Genomic DNA, 24,526 nt, shown 5'->3' with positions numbered 1-24,526 from the left:
TGTCTTTGGAGGAAGAAGCTAACACCTCAAGGCAAATACCTCAGCAAATACCAAGGCAAATACACCAGAGGCTGCCGACCCCCGGCTCATGCCAACTACTCACCCATAAGCCACCCTCTCCATGGCATCCCAGGTATTATAAACCACAAATCCTTGAAGCTCCTGTACAACCAGCTGCCTCTGCCTTGGGGTTAAGCAATAGCTCATCTTTAAACTGCTTTGCAGGATCTGGGCTGTGGAATTCCGTTACTCGTTCACCCTCCCCACTCTAAGTACAAAGAGGCCTGCTCCAACAGGAAGTGACTGAGGAGGGGGCTTTCCTGGGGGTTCAGTGGTAATGAATCCGCCTGCCAATGCAGGAGACATAGGTTCCATCCCTGATCACAGGCCACAGAGTGACTGAGCCCACGGGCCACAACTATTGAGGCTGTGCTCTAGAGCCTGGGAACCACAACTCCTGAAGCCCGCACGCCCTAGAGCCTGCGCTCTGCAGTGAGAAGCCGTGGCAAGGAGCCTGTGTGCCACAGCTAAAGAGCAGTCCCCGCTCGCCACGAGAGAGCTGGAGAAAAGCCCTCACACAGCAATGAAGACCCAGCACAGCCAAAGAGAACAACACGTACAAATTACAAAAGCAGTCTGACTGAGGAGGAGCAGGGTAGGCCAATGAAACGCAAAGCCATTGGCGGGCAGGACACACCCCACAACAGGCCAGCTGACAGCTTCATCATTCTGTCCCTGGGCTCCTAAACTGTAAGAAGGGGGTCTTATAATCCTTGTGCCGTGATGAAACCTTCACGACATCCAATGGTTTTATTTTTTAATCATGTTTATTGAAGTGTAACAGAGTAAAATTCACCCCTTTGATGTTCACCATCATGTGGTTCTAAGCAACACACAGAGGAATCTAACCACCACGATCATCAATAACAAAGATTTCCTCTCCTCAGAAGGTCCCCTCACGCCCCCGCTGCGGTCATTCCTCACCCCCTGCTGCTGCTGCTGTTCAGCCCCTCAGTCGTGTCCGACTCTTTGCAACCCCAGGGACTGCAGCGTGCCAGGCTTCCCTGTCCACAACCTCTCAGAGTGTGCGCAAATTCAGGTCTGCTGAGTCAGCGACGCCATCTAACCATCTTTTCCTCTGCTGCTCCCTTCTCCTCCTGCCTTCCATCTTTCCCAGCAACAAGGTCTTTTCCAACGTGTCGACTCTTCGTGTCACGTGGCCAAAGTATTGGGAGCTTCAGCTTCAGCATCAGTCCTTCCAATGAATATTCAAAACTGATCTCCTTTAGGATTGGCTGGTTTGATCTCCTTGCAGTCCAAGAGACTCTCAAGAGTCTTCTCCATGACCACAGTTCAAAAGCATGAATTCTTTGGCCCTCAGCCGTCTTCATGGTTTCCCTCTCAAACCCATACGTGGCTCCTGGCAAAGCCATGGCTGTGACTGTGCGGCCTTTGTCAGCAGAGGCTGTCTCTTAGTGTCTCTTAATGCGCTGTCTAGACTTGTCACAGCTTTCCTTCCAAGGAGCAAGTGTCTTTTAATTTCATGGCCTTCCTCTCCTCCTACCCTAGGCAACCACTGCTTACTCTCTGTTCCTCGGGATTTGCTTTTTCCAAAACACGTGTCATATGATGGGATGGAATCGGCAGTGTTTCCAAAGCAACCCTTTGGAGCTGGTTTCCTTGTACTGGGTGCAATGTACTGCGAGGCCACGGCATTGCTGCACAGTGAGAACGTGCCTTTTCACTGCTGAGGGGCAGGTGTCAACCGGCTATCTAGTCACCGCCTGATGGATATTTGGATTGTTTCCAGCTTTTGGCAATTAGGAAAAAAGCTGCTATAACATCTCTGTACAGTCTGTGGGAATAACATGTCTTCATTTACCTTAGGTAAAAAATTTAGAGGCGAGATTGCCAGATCATGGAGTAACTACATGTTTAACTTTGTAAGAAACCGCCAAACTGTGAAGCTGTTTTCCAAAGTGGCTTTCACCAGTCCTGAGTGGAGGACTAGCCGTCTGTCTACCAAAAGCACCTTAAAAGCAAGGACAGAGTTGAAGAAGGAGGTAGGAGGGGAGGGGAGAAGGCACCTGAATACTCCAAACCCAGGCCAGCCATGTGGTGTCGGAGATGGAAGAACACCAAAAAAACTGGCGAGACCAGGGGTGCAACAACTGCTCTTCCACACCAGGAGTGTGTCTCATGCATGTGTGTGTTGGAGCGGAGCTAAAGTGAATAACAGTAGAAACCCCTTTGGATTCTCTATGAGGAAAAACTAGCACTGAAAAATCAGAAAATAAAAATAACCCTCTACTTTGACCGAGACTTAAAATTAAAAAGTTGTACAGCTGAGTGCAGAACAAGGAGCGTGCCTAAAAGCAGTCAGGGAGCAGCTGGCCACCCTCTGTGTGCTCGGCCCCCAGGGCTCACCAAGCATCACACTTGATCGGAAAGGGAGACTGACTCCCAGGGCAGGGCTTCTCCTACCGTCGCACAAGCCAGAACTATCTTTGAAAAATGCAGATCAACTGCCACAGTGCTGTGGGTGAGGAGGCCCAGGGGTGCCCGACGCAGGGGGCTGCCTACACGCGGGCTAACCCCACTGCAAGGCAGAGGGAGCTCACGTGGACCCAGCACTCCCAGGGCCAGGAACACAATGTATGCTCTCATGTAACCCACAACAAAGCCGTGAATCAGGCAGGGTTACCCCTACTTCATGGAGAGACCGAGGCTCCAGGAAATTAACTAACGTCACAAGTATAGAGCGAGAGTTGAACTTCAGATCCAAAACTGCGAGGCTTCAAAGCACCACTCTGTGGCACCCGCTGAAGCGGCCACGTTAGAGGAAGTGGGACCGTGAGCCGGAGAAGCAACGCGACGGACAGTCAGCCAATAGATGCACTGACGTCCAGAATGGGGCCTGCCTGTTCGTGGATTCCACTCAGCCTCACCAGCTCTCCAGGTTACCTGCATGATGGCACTGAACTGCGGTTGGTTCTCCATCTGCTCCTCAGCCATGCCCCTCTGCACACTGGCCAGGACGGTGGACTTGAAGAAGTACCTCCAGTTGTGATGGAGCGTCCGGAAAAGGAGCTCAAACAGCTCTGCCTTCACATCAGGGGAGGGGCGCTGTGGAGACACACACAGACCCTCGCACCTTCCCTTCCTGAGGCTCAGGAGCCACCCACAGCCTGGTCCCAGCGCAGGAAAGAGGTCTGAGAGATCCCTGCTGACAGTCAGCAGCATGCCCCCTTCCGCGTGGCTCTCAGCAGTTCAAACAAGCAGCACTTAGGCCAAGACGGGGCCAGAGCTGAGACACACAATGCCTGGCTCAGTGCCAAGTGGCCCTTTTTCTGATGGAAGCACTCACAGCTTTTCAAGCTCGGAAAAAAGGTTCCTAAGTGGAAAAACAATTAGGACTATGGATTTCCTGTTTAGAAAGCAGTTGATCTGATCTGTCATGTTCCTTTGCCAGAATTTAAAAAGTGTCCCGGCTAACCTATTGGTCTTATGCAACCTCTGAGGATAGACACAGATGAAAAGGCTTAACAGAGGTCCTGCCCTCTATAGAAAAGGAGTTTAAAAAGCACTTAGAAACCACCGAAAGCAGCACGAGAGGGCCTCCAGGTAGAAGTGGCACCTCATGGTGGAGGCAGCTTCTGGTGCTAACTGCTCTCCGAGTCTGTCTCCTCTTTCACCGGCAGGAGGAGGAGGAAAGGGAGGCAGGCTCAGCAATAATTTTCTAATTTATCCAAAAATCTCCAAGTCGTGGAAGATCATGACAGGTCACATTATTCCACGTGTCTTGGCAGAAGTCAACATTATAAGGCCCAGATCTATTTAATCCAGCCTCGACTGAAATCAAGACCAGTGGGCACCAGCTTCCATGACAGAACACTCAGAGGGCCAAGATGTGTTTAATGACACAGCAACTGGAGTGACTTACGCCTTAGCTTGGGCAGTTAGAAAGGACAGCCCTTGTTTACGAAACTATCATAGAAAACTTCAGTAAAAATATACTGATTCTGAATTTGATCATGCTGAGTGGCTGTTTTCTAAGGAGGACAAGGAGCTTTCTAATGACGAAAACCTTGAATGGTTCTAGGAACCTGTTTTGTATGCTTGAGATTATGAAAGTTCTTAATAGGAAAGTATTATAAAATTTTGTTATTATAACGTCTGTTATATCTGCTGGAGAAAACCACATACTCACCTAAAGTTATAAACTGTTTCCCATGGGAGGCTGATCTTACCAACCAAGCAACCTCGTGACAATGAACCTGCTATGCTTATACTAGATTAGTTCTAATTAACTCAGCCAGTGTACCAAGCCAGTAGCATTCTCAGAAATATTATCTTATGAGAAAAATAAAATAACTAACAAATTCAGTTTAAAACACAACAACTCTTCCTCAATATCTCATTCCCTCCCCAGTCACAGGCAGCATGGGAGACCACCCAGCCCCTCGTACCTCGGCAATGATGGGATACACCTGCTCCATGCACAGGGCGATGATGCTGGGGAGGAAGGGCTTGAACACTTGGCCGGGCTCCTGGACCACTACCTGCAGGATCTTCAGGAACTTCTCGACCACCCGGCAGCCAGTACTGCCTTCGTGGAGGATACTCTCAGCCAACTGTTCTCTGAAGACAAGAGAAAGCACACCATAGCCAAGGAAACGGTTCTCTGGGAGCAGCACGTGGCAAGAGAAGAAAGGGAGCAAAAAGGCCCATGCTTAGCAGCCAGGTCCCACCACTTCTCACGTGGAGCCGTAAAACCACGGATAGCGAGCAGGTCAGCGGTTACCTGGTAAACATATTGAGGAAAGTCTGTATGATCTGCTCAGTGAAAGGCACGCCCATCTGGACTCTAAGGCCTCGAAACAGAGTGAGGAAGAAGCTCAGCATCTCATCAGTCACATCTAAATAAAGGGACAAAGCGGGTGATCAGAGGCATGTACACCCGCGTGAAGAGCAGCCCCGGGCTGGACGCACTGCCTCCTGCTATCTGTACTATCCTCTCCAGCTCTAAGGCTTCCTGCTGGAAGAAATTCAGCCAGGACCATCACAGCCAGTGACGGAAAGTGGGAAATGATTAAGCACATGCTGAGAAAACAGCCCTAATACGGACAACTCCACCCAGTGGCTCATGGTAGGAAACGAAGGTCACCTTGAAGCCACCCTCACTGCCCAGCATCCAGCGCTGTGCAGAGCGCTCACTGCGGCTGGGCCATCTTGTGCTCGCGGATGCAACTACTGAACTGGGTCAGCACCTGGAGGCTTCAGCCACTTCTCTCTGCAGTTGGGTCCAGCGTCAAGCCGCTGAGTGGATAATGGTGTACTTCTGACTGCATGCCCTGGGCCATTAAATGGACTAACTGCCGAAAATATTGGTTACATTTAGCGTGGCTGCACTTCCAGATCTCAAAAATCATCTGTAGAATATGTTCTGGCTTCAACCACATACACCTGGGGGCAATTAGTGAGGATGTGCTGACTGAGAAGTCCTGGTATTTCTCTCACAAGACTGACAGGACCACGGTCACTGCTCAGGAGAGCCAGGCCAGCATACCCAGAGACCGAGAGAGTGCTTCTCTGAGCGATGGTGACAGAGTGCAGGGAGGGTTAGCATCTCAGCAAAACTCACCTTGCCACATAATAAATAAGTAGAACTCCCAGAAAAAGTTCTATGTCGGCCCTGGAATAACGCCCCATCCACTGCTATGTTCCCAAGTGACTCAGCACATCATGACGTCACTGCCCTCAGCCCGCACCTCTAGTCTGCGCAGCCGACCGACTCGGCCTGCCCTACAGAGCTAGGCAGGACTCTGGGCCCTGTCAGTACCACCCAGCAGCGGGGCCCGCAGCCAGCTCCTACCTGACTGATGGATGAAAGCTGGGAAGAGGGCCAGGGAGACCTGAACGGATTCCTGCAATGACTGATAGCAGATCTGTCGGGACTTGGTGGATTCCCCAGAGATATTCTCCACAATGTCTTCTAAGACACTCAGTGTCTGGTGGATGATCACTTTGGCTGCAAACCGAGAGTGAGCGGCAGGTTATGACTTGTCTGAGGAGAAAAGCAGAGTAAGAGGGAACACCAAGAAGGGGACGAAATCCGCAAAGGTCTTTCTCTGAAGGACAGTCGCACAGAAGCCTCTCTCGACTGCGTTCTCAATCTCTGTCTGGATCTCTCTGTATCTTCTTTCTCTCTGTTCCCTTTTTACTGTCAGGACTCCAACTGCCTGCCAGCCAGCCTGCTCAGTGTTCTGCCTCTATTCTGCCTCTTATCACATGAAACATCTCCACAGAGAAGATGGAATGTCCCTCGGGTTTGGTGTCCTGGACTTGAGACTTTAAGATGGTGAACAGACTAGTGAGGACGTGAGGGTCATAAGGGCACAGGTGGGAATGGACACATGCAGATTGAACCCTCCCCTTCACCTCCCAGTCTGACTCCAGCCTGATGGCCCACACAGGACCCGCTGAGCGGACCTGCTGCTGCCACGCTAACTGACTGCCTGATCAGACCTCGGTCTCCTGGGGCTGAAAATATATGTAATTGCTGATATCGCCAAGGCTGCATACTGTCACCCTGCTTATTTAACTCATATGCAGGGTACATCATGAGAAACGCTGGGCTGGAAGAAGCACAAGCTGGAATCAAGATTGCCGGGAGAAATATCAATAACCTCAGATATGCAGATGACACCACCCTTATGGCAGAAAGCGAAGAGGAACTAAAAATCCTCTTGATGAAAGTGAAAGAGGAGAGTGAAAAAGTTGGCTTAAAGCTCAACATTCAGAAAACGAAGATCATGACGTCTGGTCCCACCACTTCATGGGAAATAGATGGGGAAACAGTGGAAACAGTGTCAGACTTTATTTTGGGGGGATCCAAAATCACTGCAGACGGTGACTGCAGCCATGAAATTAAAAGACGCTTACTCCTTGGAAGAAAAGTTATGATCAACCTAGATAGCATATTAAAAAGCAGAGACATTTCTTTGCCGACAAAGGTCTGTCTAGTCAAGGCTATGGTTTTTCCAATAGTCATGTGTGCACATGAGATCTGGACTATAAAGAAAGCTGAGTGCTGAAGAATTGATACTTTTGAATTGTGGTGTTGGAGAAGACTCTTGAGAGTCCCTAGGACTGCAAGGAGATCCAACCAGTCCATCCTAAGAGAGATCAGTCCTAAGTGTTCATTGGAAGGACTGATGTTAAAGCTGAAACTCCAATACTTTGGCCACCTGATGCAAAGAGCTGACTCGTTTGAAAAGACCCTGATGCTGGGAAAGATTGAGGGCAGGAGGAGAAGGGGACGACAGAGGATGAGATGGTTGGATGGCATCACCGACTCAGTGGACATGAGTTCGGGTCAACTCCGGGAGCTGGAGATGGACAGGGAGGCCTGGCGTGCTGCAGTCCATGGGCTCGCAGTCTCGGACACGACTGAGTGACTGGACTGAACTGACAACAAGAGTCAAGACAGGCCTGCAGGGGGAGCTATTATGCCCTTCCATGCAGGCCAATTACTCCAAACAGGCAGGTGTTGCCCACTTCATCCAGCAGGAAGAAGAAAACTACTCTTCTTCCTGAAGACAAGCCAGCTAATCAGAGACTGTTAACAGCCCAACCAATGAGAAGCCTTCAAATTTTGGACTCCCAGCTTCTTTCAATGGACTCTAGTTATTACAGACCCTCTCAACCCCTCCCTTTGCCCTAAAAAAGAAAGTGCCCCTTCCTAGCTCTTTGAATTTGCCTATGGTCTGCCACAGTCCTCATAACCTGAGAATTGCAATTCCTCTGGCTATTCCTGAATAAACTTGCTTTTGTTGGTAAAATAATTGACTATTACCAAAGCTGACAATGACAAAATGGTTAAAAGGGTTACTTTCCAAAATACTAAAAATGATGAGATTTAAGAGTTCCCTTTTCCATCTGTATACCACTCTAGTATTTTTGTATAATGAGCTTGTGTTAATATTCTTAATTGTAAAAGTAATGTACTTTAAAAAAAACATTCAGTATATATTACTAATATGTCACAAAGCATTTCTGTTGACATTATCCAATAATGTTCTATTATTTTCTCACTGTGAAAAGAGACAATTTTCAAACTATTTCTGTAATATTTATTTCAGGAAGATTGTTCAGAGAAATCTGATGCCTTCTACTTGAACAACTGAATTCTCTCTTTTTCCTCCTTATTTAATATAAACAACTAAACTTGAAGATACCAAGCTTAATCACTTTTAAAGATACAAAAAGCTCTTTCAAAGCCTCTAAAACATTTATATTTTGAGAAAGGTTAAAAACAGTCAAAAGATAGTTTCCTGTTTCCCAGTGTGGAGAAGTCATCCGCTTTGACTGTTTATACAAGTACCTGAGATGGATCAATAATCACTGAAGGGTTTTTACCCACAGAAGTCATCATCAAATAGGGTCTTCAAATCAAATAGGGTCTTCAAATGGATGTATCTCTTACTGTTGACATTTTAAATAAGAGACGGGCACCCTGCATTCAGGGAATAGGTCCATGTGATGTGTTCACTGAATTCCACAGGTAAGCATGGTTCTACCTGAGTCAACTCTGTGGCTGAGCAACTGGGTGACAGTGGGCAGATTAATTCACCCATGAGCCCCAGATGCAAAGCCCATCTGCTACAAAGGAAGAATGATGCCAGCTCTACCTATCTCCCCAGGCTGCCCCTGCCTTGGGGCCACTTACTGTCATCCAGGGGCATCTTCCTCTGTGGGGTGACAGCAGTGGGCTTCAGATTGCGATAATCCCGGGACAGCGCAGAGATGAGGCTGGCATGGTTCATGGAGCGCACAGGCCACTGCTGCTCACTCTCTGGGAGGTTTGGCCATGGAAGCAGCAGGATGTTCGAGAGGGCTCGGCACACCAACACCTGAGCCTGGAAGAGACCCGAGGGTATCCATCCAGCATAAGTTTACGACCAACGTGGACAGCAGAGCGGCTGCACCTGACATGACCTTTGACACCGACCGCACACACTGAGCTCAGGCCTTGGGCTCCTTTCTTAAAACCTGGGCCTGGGACTTAGGTCCAACTTGAACAATCCAGGAAGGAGAGAAAAACTGAAGAAACAACACCAAATCTGGGCCCAGCACATCTGAAGGCCAGCCTCTATCATCATTCTTACTGCTGGCACTTTCCCTCTAATTCGTTGCTTGAAGCATTAAGAGGGGGAGAAATCACTGATACTGAGTCTAACCTGTCCCTCGGCCACCGGCTCCTGATACCCCTCCGCCGAGAAGCTACTCAGAACACTGCTGTCGAGTCTTTTACACTCAATGTGCCCTTAGGGACAAGTCAGAAGCAACACATTCACAGTCCAGGTACTTTTAAGTAACTGCTTTGACGCCCCTATGACCCTGCCCCCATTTCATTGCTTTAAACTTCTAGCCTGAGCCTCCCAGAGGATTGTAGGAGAATATACTTGTCTGGAGTGTCTCAACCCTAAGAAAACAAACATTTAACAATAAAAACAGACTGTTTAAACCACAAAGAATACAAAGAGGACTCTCCCAGCACCAGCCAAACTGCCAGCTCTCAAAGCACCATAATCACCAGGCCTGTCGGGAGGAACTTTTTATGTCTGAATCAGCACACTGACTGTGTTGAGAAGGAAGGTCTTAACAAGAGAGCACTGAGGCTGCATCAGTGTCATACATGTAAGAAATCCACATACACTGGCAGGGCCTGTAAGCTCTAAGTACAAGACGAAAGGTTAGATTCTTCTTCCTCAGCCTCTCTGAGCCTGAGCCACATGGCTCTGGGGACCCCAGGGGAGCCCTGAGGCCTCACCTTATCAACAAGTCGCTGGGCAGAGGCATCAGTGATCCTGTTGAATACTTTCTGCACTGCAGGGATGCTGATCAGAAAGACAGGTCGCACAGTGGTAGCCAGTGAGACCAGTAAGTGGCACGCAGATAGCAGCAACTTATCTTGGACCTGGGGAGGGAAGAAGACATGTCAGCTCACAACGTCTCCTGTGAGACTGGGATTAGAAGAATTTGATGAGGCAACCATGAGCTGAATACGGGGCTTGATGCCAAACTACATCAACTAGAAAGTGAAGTCACTCAGTCGTGTCTGACTCTTCGCGACCCCATGGACTGTAGCCTATCAGGCTCCTCCGTCCATGGGATTTTCCAGGCAAGAGTGCTGGAGTGGATTGCCATTTCCTTCTCCAGGGAATATTCCTGACCCAGGAATCAAACCTGGGTCTCCCGCATTGCGGGCAGACGCTTTACCGCCTGAGACACCAGCGAAGCCACAACTAGACTCTGTCTCAAAGAAGTTTTCCTATAATGATGCCCAGTAACAAGGTTTCCTCTTCCCTGCCACATCCACAGCTGCTGCCCTCAAGCCAAGACCATCGTCTCTAATTTTCTAGCTCTCAGCCACGAACTCAGTCACTTCTCAGCTCATGAATCTACAGTGGCTCCCTGTCAGCATTTAAACCACATGGCAAACTCCTTGGCATATCATCCAAACAACTGGGGATCGTTCATCTGACTCTTGTTACTCTAGTCAAGCGGAGATCTCTCTTAACCTCCCATTCTGCAGTCCATCAATCACACCAGGCTTGCCTACTTCCTTCACTTCAACAGGCCAATCAAACCCATGGTTTAAGTACCATTCTATCCCTTTCAAGTTATCTAGCAAAACAAAAGATGCTTCCAAAACAGCACCAGATGCTAGTAAGACTACAATCCAACAGCACACCAAAGAGCCAGTGGTATGCAGAATAATTTAGAAAAATTACATAATTTCCTAAAACCGCAAAATATCCCTAACCTTTGAACCCTATAATCCCAGTTATTCTAAACAAATTACCTAAAAGGATAAAGCTACAGTCATGAGTACACACATTTCAAAACTATCTGTAATGAATTGTTAACAAATGGGACACAATTTAAAAGATCAGCGATGGATAGGTGAGTTCTGAAACCACCCCCTCACAGGATTATCGTAACTCATTTACAAATTACAATTATAAATACAACAAAAATTTACAGAAAACAGCACACTGTTCTGTTAACAGTGGTACAGAATGCCATATATGAGTAAAACTACCAGAAAAAGAAGAAAAAAGGAAAAGAAGAATCTACATGCTTTAGTAATATAACTTGGTGGTTTCCTTAGAGGACAGCTTAGAATCTATCAAGTTTTACATGGATAGAACCTTAGACCCAGCAATTACACTTCTAGGAACCTATCCTCCAAGGATGTACATACAAGGGTCTAATTTCCAACAAAAGAAGAGCTATCATACACCCCCACTACAGAATAGCACTGGCCAGCTTCACACACTACATTTGTTTGCCACATGTAAAGGTCTCCAAGGCACACTGTGACACAAAAGAAGATATTAATTTACCTCCAGCTGTCTACAAACATTTACCTATGTGTATGAGACCCGGAAAAAGTCTGAAGGCTATGCAACAAACGGCTGACAGTGCTTACCCTGGAAAGGAAAATGTTTTGGAGGAAGGAATTAAGAGAGTACCATACATTTGAACAGTATTTTACTTTTAGACAATGAGCATGTATTCATGGGAGACTTAGAGAACTGCACGAATAGGTATGTTTGAATTTACATGGGCTAGAACTGAAAAGGAACATGAAATGGCGCACAGTTCTATCACGGCGGCAAGAACTGGGTCTCATATTATGTGGCATTATAAATGGGTATATGAAGAGGAGGACAGATGGGGAGTTAGAGAAGAGATGCAGCCTGCGCTGTTTCAAGACCTTGGTGGTGATGAGAGGTGTGACTGCATCCATGGTGGTGGAGATGAGCGAAACGAACTGCTGGGTATTCTGCCGATGCGCCTCGCTGCAGTACTGTGCGAGCCAGTGAGAGTAGGCCTGTAGGGCAGCCAGGGCCTGAGCATGCCTGCGGAGAGAGAAGACGCGATGTTACAGGTTAGGGTCAGAACACATCAGCACTAAATCTACTTTCACAGGAGGAAAGAATTCCACCCATCGCATTTACCAATCTACACCACGCGTGACAGGCTAGAAATCTTCTCCTTGTGCCCTAAGGACCTAAAGTTAAAACCCATCATCTAAATATTGCCACCACTGCCTGGAACCCAGAAGGCAGTTAGCAAACGTCTATCAGATCTCATTCAATCTTTCTGTGACACACATGGGGTCAGGTGAGAGAATGGTAAATAATAAAACCAGAATCCAAGAATTTAAGTGATAATGTGTTAGACTGGGAAATAGTAAAAATTTTATACCCTAACTACAGACCGGGATGTAGAAAACTACCAGGAATTAGAGCTTTACGAATAAGCTTTGATACAAGACTCTCAGCTTTAAGCTTCCATCACACCATACATGGTATCTGGCTGAGGCTTGAAGGAGCAAAGACTACAGTTTCTGCCGATGTTGTACTGCACCATACACACGACAAAATATACATCAGTTGCTCAGTCGTGTCCGACTCTTTGCGACCCCATGAATCGTAGCACACCAGGCCTCCCTGTCCATCACCAACTCCTAGAGTTCATCAAACTCATGTCCATAGAGTTGGTGATGCCATCCAGCCACCTCATCCTGTCATCCCCTTCTCCTCCTGCCCCCAATCCCTCCCAGCATCAGAGTCTTTTCCAATGAGTCAACTCTTCGTGTGAGGTGGCCAAAGGATTGGAGTTTCAGCTTTCGCATCAGTCCTTCCAATGAACACCCAGGACTGATCTCCTTTACAATGGACTGGTTGGATCTCCTTGCAGTCCAAGGGGCTCTCAAGAGTCTTCTCCAACACCACAGTTCAAAAGCATCAATTCTTTAGCACTCAGCTTTCTTCACAGTCCAACCCTCACATCCATACATGACCACTGGAAAAACCACAGCCTTGACTAGACGGACCTTTGTTGGCAAAGTAATGTCTCTGCTTTTGAATATGCTATCTAGGTTGGTCATAACTTTCCTTCCAAGGAGTGAGCATCTTTTAATTTCATGGCTGCAGTCACCATCTGCAGTGATTTTGGAGCCCAAAACAATAAAGTCAGCCACTGTTTCCCCATCTATTTGCCATGAAGTGATGGGACCAGATGCCATGATCTTGTTTTCTGAACGTTGAGCATTAAGCCAGCTTTTTCACTTTCCTCTTTCACTTTCATCAAGAGGCTTTTTAGTTCCTCTTCACTTTCTGCCATAAGGGCAGTGTCATCTGCATAGCTGAGGTCATTGATATTTCTCCCAGCAATCTTGATTCCAGCCTGTGCTTCTTCCAGCCCAACATTTCGCATGATGTACTCTGCATATAAGTTCAATAAGCAGGGTGACAATATACAGCCTTGACGTACTCCTTTTCCTATTTGGAACCAGTCTGTGGTTCCATGTTCAGTTCTAACATTGCTTCCTGACCTGCATACAGATTTCTCAAGAGGCAAGTCAGGTGGTCTGGTATTCCCATCTCTTGCAGAATTTTCCACAGTTTATTGTGATCCACACAGTCAAAGGCTTTGGCATAGTCAATAAAGCAGAAATAGTTTTTCTGGAACTCTCTGGCTTTTTCAATGATCCAACAGATGTTGGCAATTTGATTTCTGGTTCCTCTGCCTTTTCTAAAACCAGCTTGAACATCTGGAAGTTCATGGTTCACATACTGTTGAAGCCTGGATTGGACAATTTTGAGCACTACTTTGCTAGCGTGTGAGATGAGTGCAACTGTGCGGTAGTTTGAGCATTCTTTGGCATTGCCTTTCTTTGGGATTAGAATGAAAACTGACCTTTTCCAGTCCTGTGGCCTCCAAAAAGTTAGTCTCTCTCCCCACCCTACCCCTCCCAAACACACAATTTGGGGAACTAACTTGTCTAGACTGTAAGAGTTTTCCAAACTTGCTGGCATATTGAGTGCAGCACTTTCACAGCATCATCGTTTAGGACCTGAAATAGCTCAACTGGAATTCCATCACCTCCACTAGCTTTGTTCGTAGTGATGATTCCTAAGGCCCACTTGACCTCACGTACCAGGATGTCTGGCTCTAGGCGAGTGATCACACCATTGTGATTATCAGGGTCGTGAAGATCTTTTCTGTACAGTTCTTTTGTGTATTCTTTTACATCATAAAAGCTCACAATTCACCAAAAAGAATAAATCTTTGAAAAAGTGAAGTGAGGCAGTTGTCCCAGAGCTTACAAAACACCAAACCGTCTAATAAACATAAATGGGTAATTTCTCCCTTTTCTGAAAAAATTAAGTAATTTTTTGGGTGGGGTGATACTTTGAGACTCCATAAATAATTAACACCCTCCACAACAAATACCCGTTGAGAATCCATGCATAAATCATTCTTAAAACTTGGTGGTTGCAAACGAGGGATTTTTCTAATTCTTTTTCTTTTCATTAGCTATATTCTTCTGTAAAAAGAACTTCCTCTCCCCGATCTTCTTTTCTAATCATATGGATGCTGTATATTCAATATATTATAACTCCTTATCATTCTTATTCTTTCTTGATGATCACATCATCAAGTTGACCAGGAAGCACCCTTTCTAGCTGGCCCCCATGTCCTTTTCATACATTCCCAACCTTCCCAATTGGCTCAGCAAGATTTTCCAGGGTTAGCCTGCCCCAGACTTGTAGCATTTCTCCAAGAAGCCCTGATTCCTTTTGGTGGAGAATGTATCTCAGAAACCAAGAGCCTGAATACTAAAGGGAGTGCTGCTTGTGGTGTCACTGCTTCTAGGACCTTTCAGTGGAGAAGCAAGGACACAGCAGACACTATTTAAAAATCAAACTCAGTATCAGTAATTCCAGGGCAAACCAACCTCTAAGGGCTTCTAGACATGATGCAAGAAGGACACACCATCACATATATAACATTCTTGCTAAAATGCTTAACCTTGATCTAATACAGACAAAAACTAGACAAATCAAAATTTTTAAGTTTTTCTTAAAAAAAAAAAAAAATTTAGATGTGAATCTCCAAAAACTAAGTCTCTCTCCCCACCCTACCCCTCCCAAACACACAATCTGGGGAACTAACTTGTCTAGACTATAAGAGAAACACATAATGAGATTCATTAGTTAGAACCTGGATCTAGAATATATACATCTATAGATACACACGTATAAAGGACATTCCTGGGACAATTAGGTAAACTGGAATATACCACCAAATAGATATGCTTAAAAACAGGAGATGACATTACTGCCCCTATGGAAGGTTTTGAGTGTTAATAATGTATTATGGTTATACAGAAGAATGCTCCTAGGAGATAAACGCTGAAGGATATAAAGGTGAAATGATGTGTTGCCTGCCCTTTATTTTCAAATAGTTCACACAAAAAACATGTGTGTGTGTGCACGTGTGCAGGGCTTCCCTGATGGCTCAGCAGTAAAGAATCCATCTGCAGTGCAGGAGACACACGTTACATCCCTGGGTTGGGAGGATCCCTTGGGGGAGGAAATGGCAACCCACTCCAGTATTCTTGCCTGAAAAAATCCCATAGACAGATGAGCCTGGCGGGCTACAGTCCATGGAGTCACGAAAGAGTCAGACAGCTGAGCCGCTGAGAATGCACATGCAAATGTGTATACAGAGAGAAGCAAAAACAGAAAAACAAACACACACAGCAAATGTGGCAGAATACTTGTCAATAACGAATCAAGCTTCAGAGTATAGTATATGGGTGTTCATCCTATTACCCTCTTTTCTATAAATTTGAGCTTTTCCAAATTAAAAAGGTAGGTAAGAATAGGTACTAAACACCTTACAGTAAGAAACTATAAATTTGGGGATTTTGCTATTCACAGTGACAAAACAGTTATTTTGTATTTTATCTTAAGAATCCATTGATCAAAAAGTACAAAAAGAAAGGAGAAAGGCATCAAAGTCTGTCCTCTGAAAGGGGTGTCTAAGAATTTCTGCCAATCTTTTTACATTTATACAGTTCCTTAAGCCTGAAGGAAAACTTCCCAAAATTGTGTGCAATGCGTGTTTATGAGCAAATTAGCCTCTTTCTTGGAAGAAGCTTTCTCTAAATTATCAAAAAGGAGAGCAATATTAAAAAAAAAATTTTTTTTAACCACCATAGTAAATGAGACTCTTTTTCTATGTATCTAATTTGAAGCTCCAGAATGCTCTAGAACAGGGATCAGAGACTTTTTCTGCAAAAAAGTCAGAATATAAATGTTTGTTTTTGTAGGCCATCCACTCTCACCCAGAACTGTTCAACTACTCTGCCACTACAGTGCAAAAGCAGCCATAGGTAATATGTAAATGAATGGGCAGGGCTTTGTTCCAATGAAAGTATCTTTAAAAGCTAGCACAGGGCTGAATCTGGCAGAATGCCTCTCCAGCCGAGAGCAGGCCTTCCAGGCAGTGACCTCTGGGAGAGGGCCCCATCTCCAGTCCCCATTCCTTCACCCCATCTCTATGTCACTTTCCTAATGGCCTCCCACCGTCGATAATGTTTCTCAGTGTGGTCCCTGGGTGCCTGGCTTCAAAGTCACTTAGGGTTCTTATTTAATATGCAAACACCCAAGCCTTGTACCATCCTGCTGTCATCAGAATCTCTAGGGGCAGTTTCAGTCACTGGTCTCAGGACACAATTCATGGCATTCACAGTGAACAGTCCTAACATGCCTATCCAGCTTCACCTCCCACCACACCAGCTGCTCCCCACACCCCTACCTGTGCGACTCTGCACCACTTCCGTGTCTCGGCATGTGCTATTCTTTCCTCCTGAAATGCCTACTCCATATACCTACCCTCTGCTCCCAGCTCTCATCTGCCTGATGAATGCCACTCACTCCAGCCACCCCAGTCCCCAGATATAACAAGCTTTCTCTCTTTTGAGGTTTGGAGACGGGAGTTTTTCATCTTTTCACGACAGCCACTACAGTCCCTTTTTATCTATAAAGCCATTTGGGGGCAGAGAACAAGTCTTTCTGAGAATACACAAACATCTAACTATACTTACACATCAATGAGATCAGGCTTCAATACTGATGGCACAGCAGTCTCAATGTTGTACAGTTTTATCTGAGATCCATACAAAGTGACTTTGACCAATCTGTTGGCAAAGAAGAATTGTACGAATGAGGCCACGCTCAGTTTGTGGACTAAAGCAGACAAAATGGACAAGGTATCAACAAAGGTCCTGAGGACGCACTTTTTTCCAATCAAAAAAGAATCAAGACCAGGTTTTCAATTTTATCCCAAAGATGTACTCTGAGATATGCATAAAGATTTATATACTAAGACACAGTCTAAAGCACTACCTACAGTCTCAAACTTTTTGAGAACAATATAAATATCCAATAGACAACATAATATAATACATCCAACAACATGATTAGAATGGAAATTGTTATTGTATGTGCACTTTATCACAATTTTAAAAATGGAAAAACAAATGTTTCAGGTAGATAGACATATGATAAAGAAAATACAGCAAAATTTAACTGTAGAATCTAGCTGATAGGTACATGGGTATTACCTACACAATTTTTTAACTTTCTGAAGATATGAAATGTTCACGATACAACACTGTGATGGGGTTGGGAAAGGGAGGACACAAAAGCTTTTAACGTAGATTAAGGTATTTTTAATTTTCAGCACAATTCTTTAAGAAGCAAGTTATTGAGCCCACTGGTTGCCCAAGGGCTCACTACATACAAATGAACATTAAATACGACCAGCTCTACTGGAAAATGGGAGACTGCTCTTCCATTAGAGATACTCCTTTCTGAGTAAACATTAAAAAAAAAAAAAAACCTAGAGACTTGGCTAAGTTCTCTCCGTGCCTGCTCTGTAAGGAACCCTGGACTCAGGTCTGCGGGGCATGCCAGGGAAGATGGTGTGTGTTTTGCTCCCTCAACCCAACAGCGCAGAAGGTCTCAAACTTCACTGAGCGAAGAATCAACTGGGGAACTAGTTATAATACAGCTTGCTGGTGCCACCCTACAGACGCACACTGCAGCTCTGAGGGGGTCTAGAAATGTGCATCTCTAAGAGCAACCATGGGACTCTGATGCATGGGGTCCATATTCTGAAAAATATTCCTCTCTGATAGGGGCAGAAAGGATTTTATTATAAAAAACCACGAGCTTGAGTCACAAGTTATTCAGGGTTGGAGAGCAGTCAGAAAGAGGTATTTCCAGTAAGCCAGGAACTAAGTAAAAGAGTCAGGGGTTCTCATCTGAAGTTCTAGGAAGTGGGGTATGGTGGTGGTGATAAGTAGGCATCAAAAAAGTCACCATCAGTAAGTAATACACCAATGAGTGCCCAGTGTTTAATTCTTTAAATTGGTTTACATTCATACAATATGTGTACAATTTACTGGTGTTAAATATATTCATAACATGCAACTACCCCCATCATCTATCTCCATGACTCTTTCCATCTTAGAAAACTGAAACTCTGTATCCATTAAACAGTAACTCTCCACAACCCCTCCACCCCTGGCAACCACTGACTTTCTGTCTCCATCATTCTGACAACTCTAAGTACCTCACAGAAGTGAAATCATACAGCTTGTGACTTGATACTCTTCACTTACATTCAACAGCATTCTTTAATGTTCCTCCACACTAAAAATGAACTTCTAAATCTGTCTTTTAATATTTCTATGTTTAGCAGTCTTGATACTAATATTCTGTAACCGACAAGTAAAAATGCTACTGATGACAGTGGCTATAGCCATAACAAAGAGGCTTCTCTCACACTTTATTCTAAGTGAAGACAAAAGAGCCAAGTGCGTTTAACTACTGAGCCTGCAAACGTAAGCAATGCAGAAAGATGTATATACATAAGAACCTATAAAATAATAACCCAGAATCTCTGAACAGTCACCTCCCTATGAAGCCGAAATGACTGATGGATACAATACATGGCTTAAGTTTAAATTCAAAAAATATAGACTTCAGTCAGAAAGACATGTTATGTTTCGACTATCAGAGGAAACAGGCCTAGTGTAGGAAGAAGAGGAAAAAGAGCTTAAAGTAGAAGCTCTGTGTCTGGAGAGAGCTCAGCATTTGGGCTCAAGAAACTGGTAAAAGTCCATGTGCGGCCTCTCATGCACTGCATGGTCTGAGGCAAGGCACTCGCCCTCCGGGACACAGTTTACTCAGATAAAGTGATAATACCTGTCCCTCAAAATATAGAAAGAAAATGGACAAAATTACTTTCTAAAATCTCCTATTACTGTATACTGCTTTTCTTATTAACATTAATCTGGATTTTCAGATTTATTTAAAATTCTCAGTCATGTCTGCTTTTAAGCCAAGAGTAACAAAGAAAAGTCTGGCATGCAAGTAAGCTGGCCTGGGCCCTAGCTCCCCCTAGTGTGTTACCAGTGACATAGCCACTGTGTCGACGAAAGAACCAGGTGTCTCAACTTTGGGCTGGATCCACACCCACCTGGTTTTGATCTAATCTACTTGCTGGTTACCATGAAATGACCTGAACGTTCTGTCCCTTTTATTTTCAGCAAATGACGTTTTAGGTGCCTGAGTTCATGAGAAGGGAGAGGGAGGACCTCAACAAATGCAGCCGTAAAGCTTGTGAGGGCCCCTCGAGAAAGAAGCAGTAACGGGAGCTCCGTGCAGGGAAGGTGGGGATCCGCCCCGCAGTCAGGCTTGGCGGCTGCCCTGCTTCCACTCCTCAGGACCCTAAGAGGACTGCAAAAACTAGGCCCACTCTAACAGGACCAGAAGAAGACCGCTCCGGCATCTGGCTGCCTGGTCAAGGTGCAGACTGCCTACTTGTCTGTCCTCTTATTAACAGGGCTGTCTTAACGTCTCTTTATGACCACACCTGGTTTCTCTTGAGGTTACTCCTGTCTTTAAATATAAGCTCTTCCATGAAATCGCAGCTTATCTTTACCATGTGCTACATACTAAGCCCCAGGCTCAGGGCCTTACCTCATATAAATCTCACAATAAACCCACAGGATACTATGTCCACTCCATTTTACCAGCACCTGAATGAAGTTCAGAGAAGGGCAGTAACGCTCCACACCCCTGTGTGCGGCGGAGCCTCGAGTCACCTGCACAGGGCAGAGCTGCCTGGCCACCACAGCACCGCATACAAGCAGGAAAGTTGAGATCCATGCTGGAACTGCCCACCCACCTCTCCACTACTGTGAGGGCGTCGCTGAAGCGCGCGGCGAACACGTCCCCAGTGAAGTACTCGGCCAGGCGGCCCACGGCCTGCAGGAGGGAGCTCAGGTCTCTCAGGGAACAGTGCAGGCGCCGGCAGTCGTTCTCCGCTGTGATGTTCAGCCTGGGTCCTGAAACAGAATGCCTCAGGTGGTTTTTCAACAGGAAGAACATGCTCTAATTCCCACTACAGATAACTGCCTTTCCATATGGTTCAAGGGATTCTCAAGAGAAAGGTCCCTCTAGTCAAAGGTATGGTTTTGCCAGTAGTCATGTACGATGTGAGAGTTGGACCACAAAGAAAGCTGAGCACCAAAGAACTGATGCTTTCAACTGTGGTGTTGGAGAAGATTCCCAAGAGTCCCTTGGACTGCAAGGAGATCAAACCAGTCAATCCTAAAGGACATCAACCCTGAACACTCATTGAAGGACTGATGCTGAAGCTGAAGCTCCAATACTTTGGTCACCTGATGCCAAGAGTCAACTCACTGGAAAAGACCCTGATGCTGGGAAAGATTGAGGGCAGGAGGAGAATAGGGTGACAGAGGATAAGATAGTTGGATGGCATTACTGGCTCAGTGGACACGAGTTTGAGCAAACTCCAGGAGACAGTAAAGGACAGGGAAGCCTGGAGTGCTGCAGTTCATGGGGTCGCAAAGAGTCGAACACAACTTAGCAACTGAACAACAACAAAGGATAAGTAACGGGGCTTCCCTGATGGCTCAGTGGTAATAAATCCGCCTGCCAATGCAGAGACGCAGGGGTAATAAATCCGCCTGCCAGTGCAGAGATGCGGGTTCAGTCCCTGGGTTAGGAAGATTCCCCCAGAGAAGGAAACAGCAACCCACTCCAGTATTCTTGCCTGGGAAATCCCATGGACAGAGGAGCCTGGTGGCTACAGTCCACCGGGGTCACAAAGAGTCGGACACAACTGAGCACACACACACACATGGACAGGCAACACAGTAGAGAGGAAGAAGGCAGGCTGACACCTAAGAGCTGGGGGGATGAGTCAACAAGTTCGACGCCACATAGATTTCCAAGTGATGAGGCTGGAACAGAGCCCAGGACAGCCCCAAAAGGGGGACAGGAGCCTGGAATGAGGGACACTGTGGCCAGGGCACTATGACAGTGGGTCGTGCCCCGAGGGGCCAGAGGACAAAAGGAAGGAGGAAGAGCCGGTGACAAAGCGGCCCCGACCTGCCAGACCACCTGCCCCCCTGCAGCACTCCCCACGGAGAGCATAGCCTTGGCGCAGAAACGTCCCCCGGAAGGATTATCAGCCTGCAGGCAGCCCCGCCAAGACCATGAGATGGGTGGCTAAGGAGGGTGGGCCAGCTCCCAGGGTCAGAGCAAGAGGGTGAGCACCCCACACTGCCAGCCAGAGGAGCCCACAGAACACACAGAGCAAGCAGTGGTTGTGGTCGCGTGCGGTCATGTGAGGGGAGCGGGGCCTCTGCACCCTCCTCTCCCGGTTAAGAAAAGCACCACCAGCACACACCTTCTGAGCGTCAAGGCTGTCCAGGGCCACCACTATGCAACCGAAGCCCAGGGTCAACTAAAACCTGCCAGAGAGGGGTTCCGATTCCTCATCAGGGGCCCTCCCTCTCCCTGCACACACCCATCCTCATCACCCACATAGCTCTACCCTGGTAACTCGTTTTCAACTTTTTCACTGTACTAATTCTCAGCATGAAAGGAAAGAGCCTTTTTCTCTATTAAAAACCAACCAAAACACCAGCCTACATCAAGTTTCCCTCATGGATGGGCATGAGACAGCTTCAAAGTCATCCTCAAGGGACCAGCCTTCTTCCCCTCTGCCCCTCATCCACACATACATCTGGCGCATGGCCTTCCCCAGCACTGGCCCCTCAGCCTCTTCCCGGACCCCTCAATAGAATGCTAGGGCCCGATGTCTCCTGCGGGAGTCTTCCACCTTTGGATAGCTTGGCCAGAAACACAGGGGTCTCCCTGATAATTCCTCCTATCATCCCCTGGTCTCACCTCCGTCCATTAAATTCTCTAGGCAAGAATACTGGAGTGGGTTGCCATTCCCTTCTCCTGGGGATCTTCCTGACCCAGGGATCAAATCCGAGTCTCGTGCATCGCAGGTAGACAATTTACTGTCTGAGTCACCAGGGAAGCCCTTCCACCCTTTCAGGGGAGAACAAAACACAAGCTTAATTTAAGCCTGCTGACACATGGCAGTCTTGGGGAGATGTGGAGGGAGGGTCACATTCTTGCAAATCTCCTCTTGGCTGAAATACACGCCTGGTCCCTTCTGTTTTCTGTGCTCACCCCCTCTGCAGAATCCTGGCCATTCTCATCACTCTTGTTTAAACCTGCCCTAATTTTTCTGATAAAAAAGCAGTCCTAGAATGAGAAACAGCCTGGAACTGCTGTGTGTGTTTTGAACTATTGGTTTGAACCACATCAATTTGCTGCTATTTGACTGTTTCTGGCCTACAGAACCATGGTAATTCATAGAGTTCAACTCAACACTATGTGCCATCCAAGGTTCAGATCAATCAAAACGGCAGCTGCTTCTTTGCTGATGTGTCTGCAATGCAGCCAAACGCACAGGCAGTAAGTACCCCAGATCAGTCTCTAGCCCTGCCCCCCAGCCTGGAAACCTCATACTACCATCACCACAAAATCATGCAAGGTAACCACACTGCCACCTGAGGGGGAAGGCCAGAGTTCCCACTGTGAAAGGCTGTTCAGATCAATCCACATTTTATTCTGTTTGGCTGAGGCTTAGTTTCCTCCTCGCTCCCATCAACAACACAGAACATCCACACAGTGGAACCTGCAGGTGAGGACACTGTGACGTGTAGGTTTCAGAAACAGAAGATACCAGGGCCACACCAAAGTCCAACCTTCCATAAACCACGTTACCCTGCAGCTGTCTCGACAGATGTCCCCTAAGCCACACCAAAGAACAGCCCACGGGACTTCCCTGGCGGTCCAGTGGTTGGGACTTCACCTTCCAAAACAAGGGATGTGGGTTCAATCCCTGGTCGGGGAACTAATATCCCACATGCCTCACAGCCCCTCTCCAAAACAAAACAAAACATAAAATAGAAGCGATACTATAATAAATTCAATAAAGACTTCAAAATGCTCCACATCAAAAAAAAAAAAAAAACTTAAAAAAACCCACAAAGAACAGCTCACTGGAAAGTCACTGCCCCGTAAAGAAACATATTAATGTTAAAGGTAATTCAGAGGTCAGTGGTTAAGACTTTGCTTTCTAAAGCAGGGGGTGTCAGTTTGATCCCAGGTCAGGGAGCTAGAAGTCCACATGCCTCGGGGCCAAAAAAAAAAAAAAAAGCCAAAACATAAAACAGAAGCAGCTGTGTAACAAATTCAATGAAGACTAAAAATGGTCCATATTTTAAAAAAAACTTAAAAAAATAAATTCAGTCTTTTTTTGGTGGGGGGGGTGGTGGACTGGGCAATAAAAATATAAAACTTAGCACTTAAGGTATTCCATTCAGAGAGAACAAACAAGTCATAAATGAACCTAAGCAGAACCAAGAATTTAAGTCCAAAAGTCTGTATCATAAGCAATCTCTTAGGCAGGGAAGCCTGCACAGTTAAACAAAAAAGTTAGCAGGACTGCTTGGAGCAGAAATATTGCCCCAATGGGGGAGGATCTCGGTGAACAGCGGCAGAAGCCAAACACCTACAGGACAGACCCTTCGGGACATGTAAGGACACAAACGCAGCACCAGGGGCACAATGACTGATGAGGGGGTGACGGAGACCACAAGCAGTGCAAAAGACAGCCAGCCAGGGCCAAGATGACTGCCGGGGTAGAGGAGGTGCAGCGACGGCACGCTTTGCCTTGGACTTTACCAAGGAAGCGGAACAGGGGGATCAACAGAAGTGAGTAAAGAGTAAGACTCCCAGGAACTTCCCTGGGGGTCCAGAGGCTAAGACTCGGAGCCCCTAATGCAGGGGGCCTGGGTTCAATCATGGTCAGGGAGCTAAGATTGTATCTGCCTCACAAATGTAGCCAGGGGAAAAAAAAAAGTAAGGCTTCCATCACTCCAGAATTCAGGCCAGGAGAAGGTAAATGCAAATGAAAGGAATGAGCCCAAACCCACTGGGGAAAAGAACGTGGTTTCTGGTAAGAGGCAGTAAGGCTGACTAATATAGCATGAAGGTTATGTGAGGGGTAAACGACCATGGGAACCAAGGAACAAATCGTACTCAGAGTTTCCATTTTTTAATAGCCTTTGCATTGGAAACTTGGCTTTTGCTTCATCATGGATAAGAAAGCTCATTTTAAAACAGGAAATAAGTATTTCTCTGGCCTGAGAGGGTCTGCCCCTTGAGTATATGCCCCAAGGATCAGTGCT

At 46.4% G+C, this 24,526-nt stretch overlaps 1 protein-coding gene across 3 annotated transcripts in view; it reads right to left on the bottom strand.

Moving 5' to 3' along the window:
• The window catches only part of XPO6 (exportin 6), a 107,231-nt gene that overhangs the window by 4,063 nt on the left and 78,642 nt on the right, over positions 1–24,526 (bottom strand). For 2 of the 3 annotated variants that reach the window (XM_068967327.1, XM_068967329.1), the window contains 9 exons: positions 20,131–20,290; positions 16,979–17,071; positions 11,789–11,933; positions 9,836–9,982; positions 8,732–8,921; positions 5,876–6,031; positions 4,805–4,919; positions 4,470–4,641; positions 2,965–3,126 (listed from right to left, as the gene is read on the bottom strand). In XM_068967327.1, the coding sequence (XP_068823428.1) occupies positions 2,965–3,126; positions 4,470–4,641; positions 4,805–4,919; positions 5,876–6,031; positions 8,732–8,921; positions 9,836–9,982; positions 11,789–11,933; positions 16,979–17,071; positions 20,131–20,290 (1,340 nt within the window). The remainder of the gene's footprint in view (positions 1–2,964; positions 3,127–4,469; positions 4,642–4,804; positions 4,920–5,875; positions 6,032–8,731; positions 8,922–9,835; positions 9,983–11,788; positions 11,934–16,978; positions 17,072–20,130; positions 20,291–24,526) is intronic. The other variant, XM_068967328.1, reaches the window with a different exon arrangement.

The sequence above is a fragment of the Capricornis sumatraensis genome, chromosome 3 (assembly GCF_032405125.1).
Source record: "Capricornis sumatraensis isolate serow.1 chromosome 3, serow.2, whole genome shotgun sequence".
Lineage (NCBI taxonomy): Eukaryota > Metazoa > Chordata > Mammalia > Artiodactyla > Bovidae > Capricornis > Capricornis sumatraensis.
This window is presented reverse-complemented; position numbering and strand designations above follow the sequence as displayed.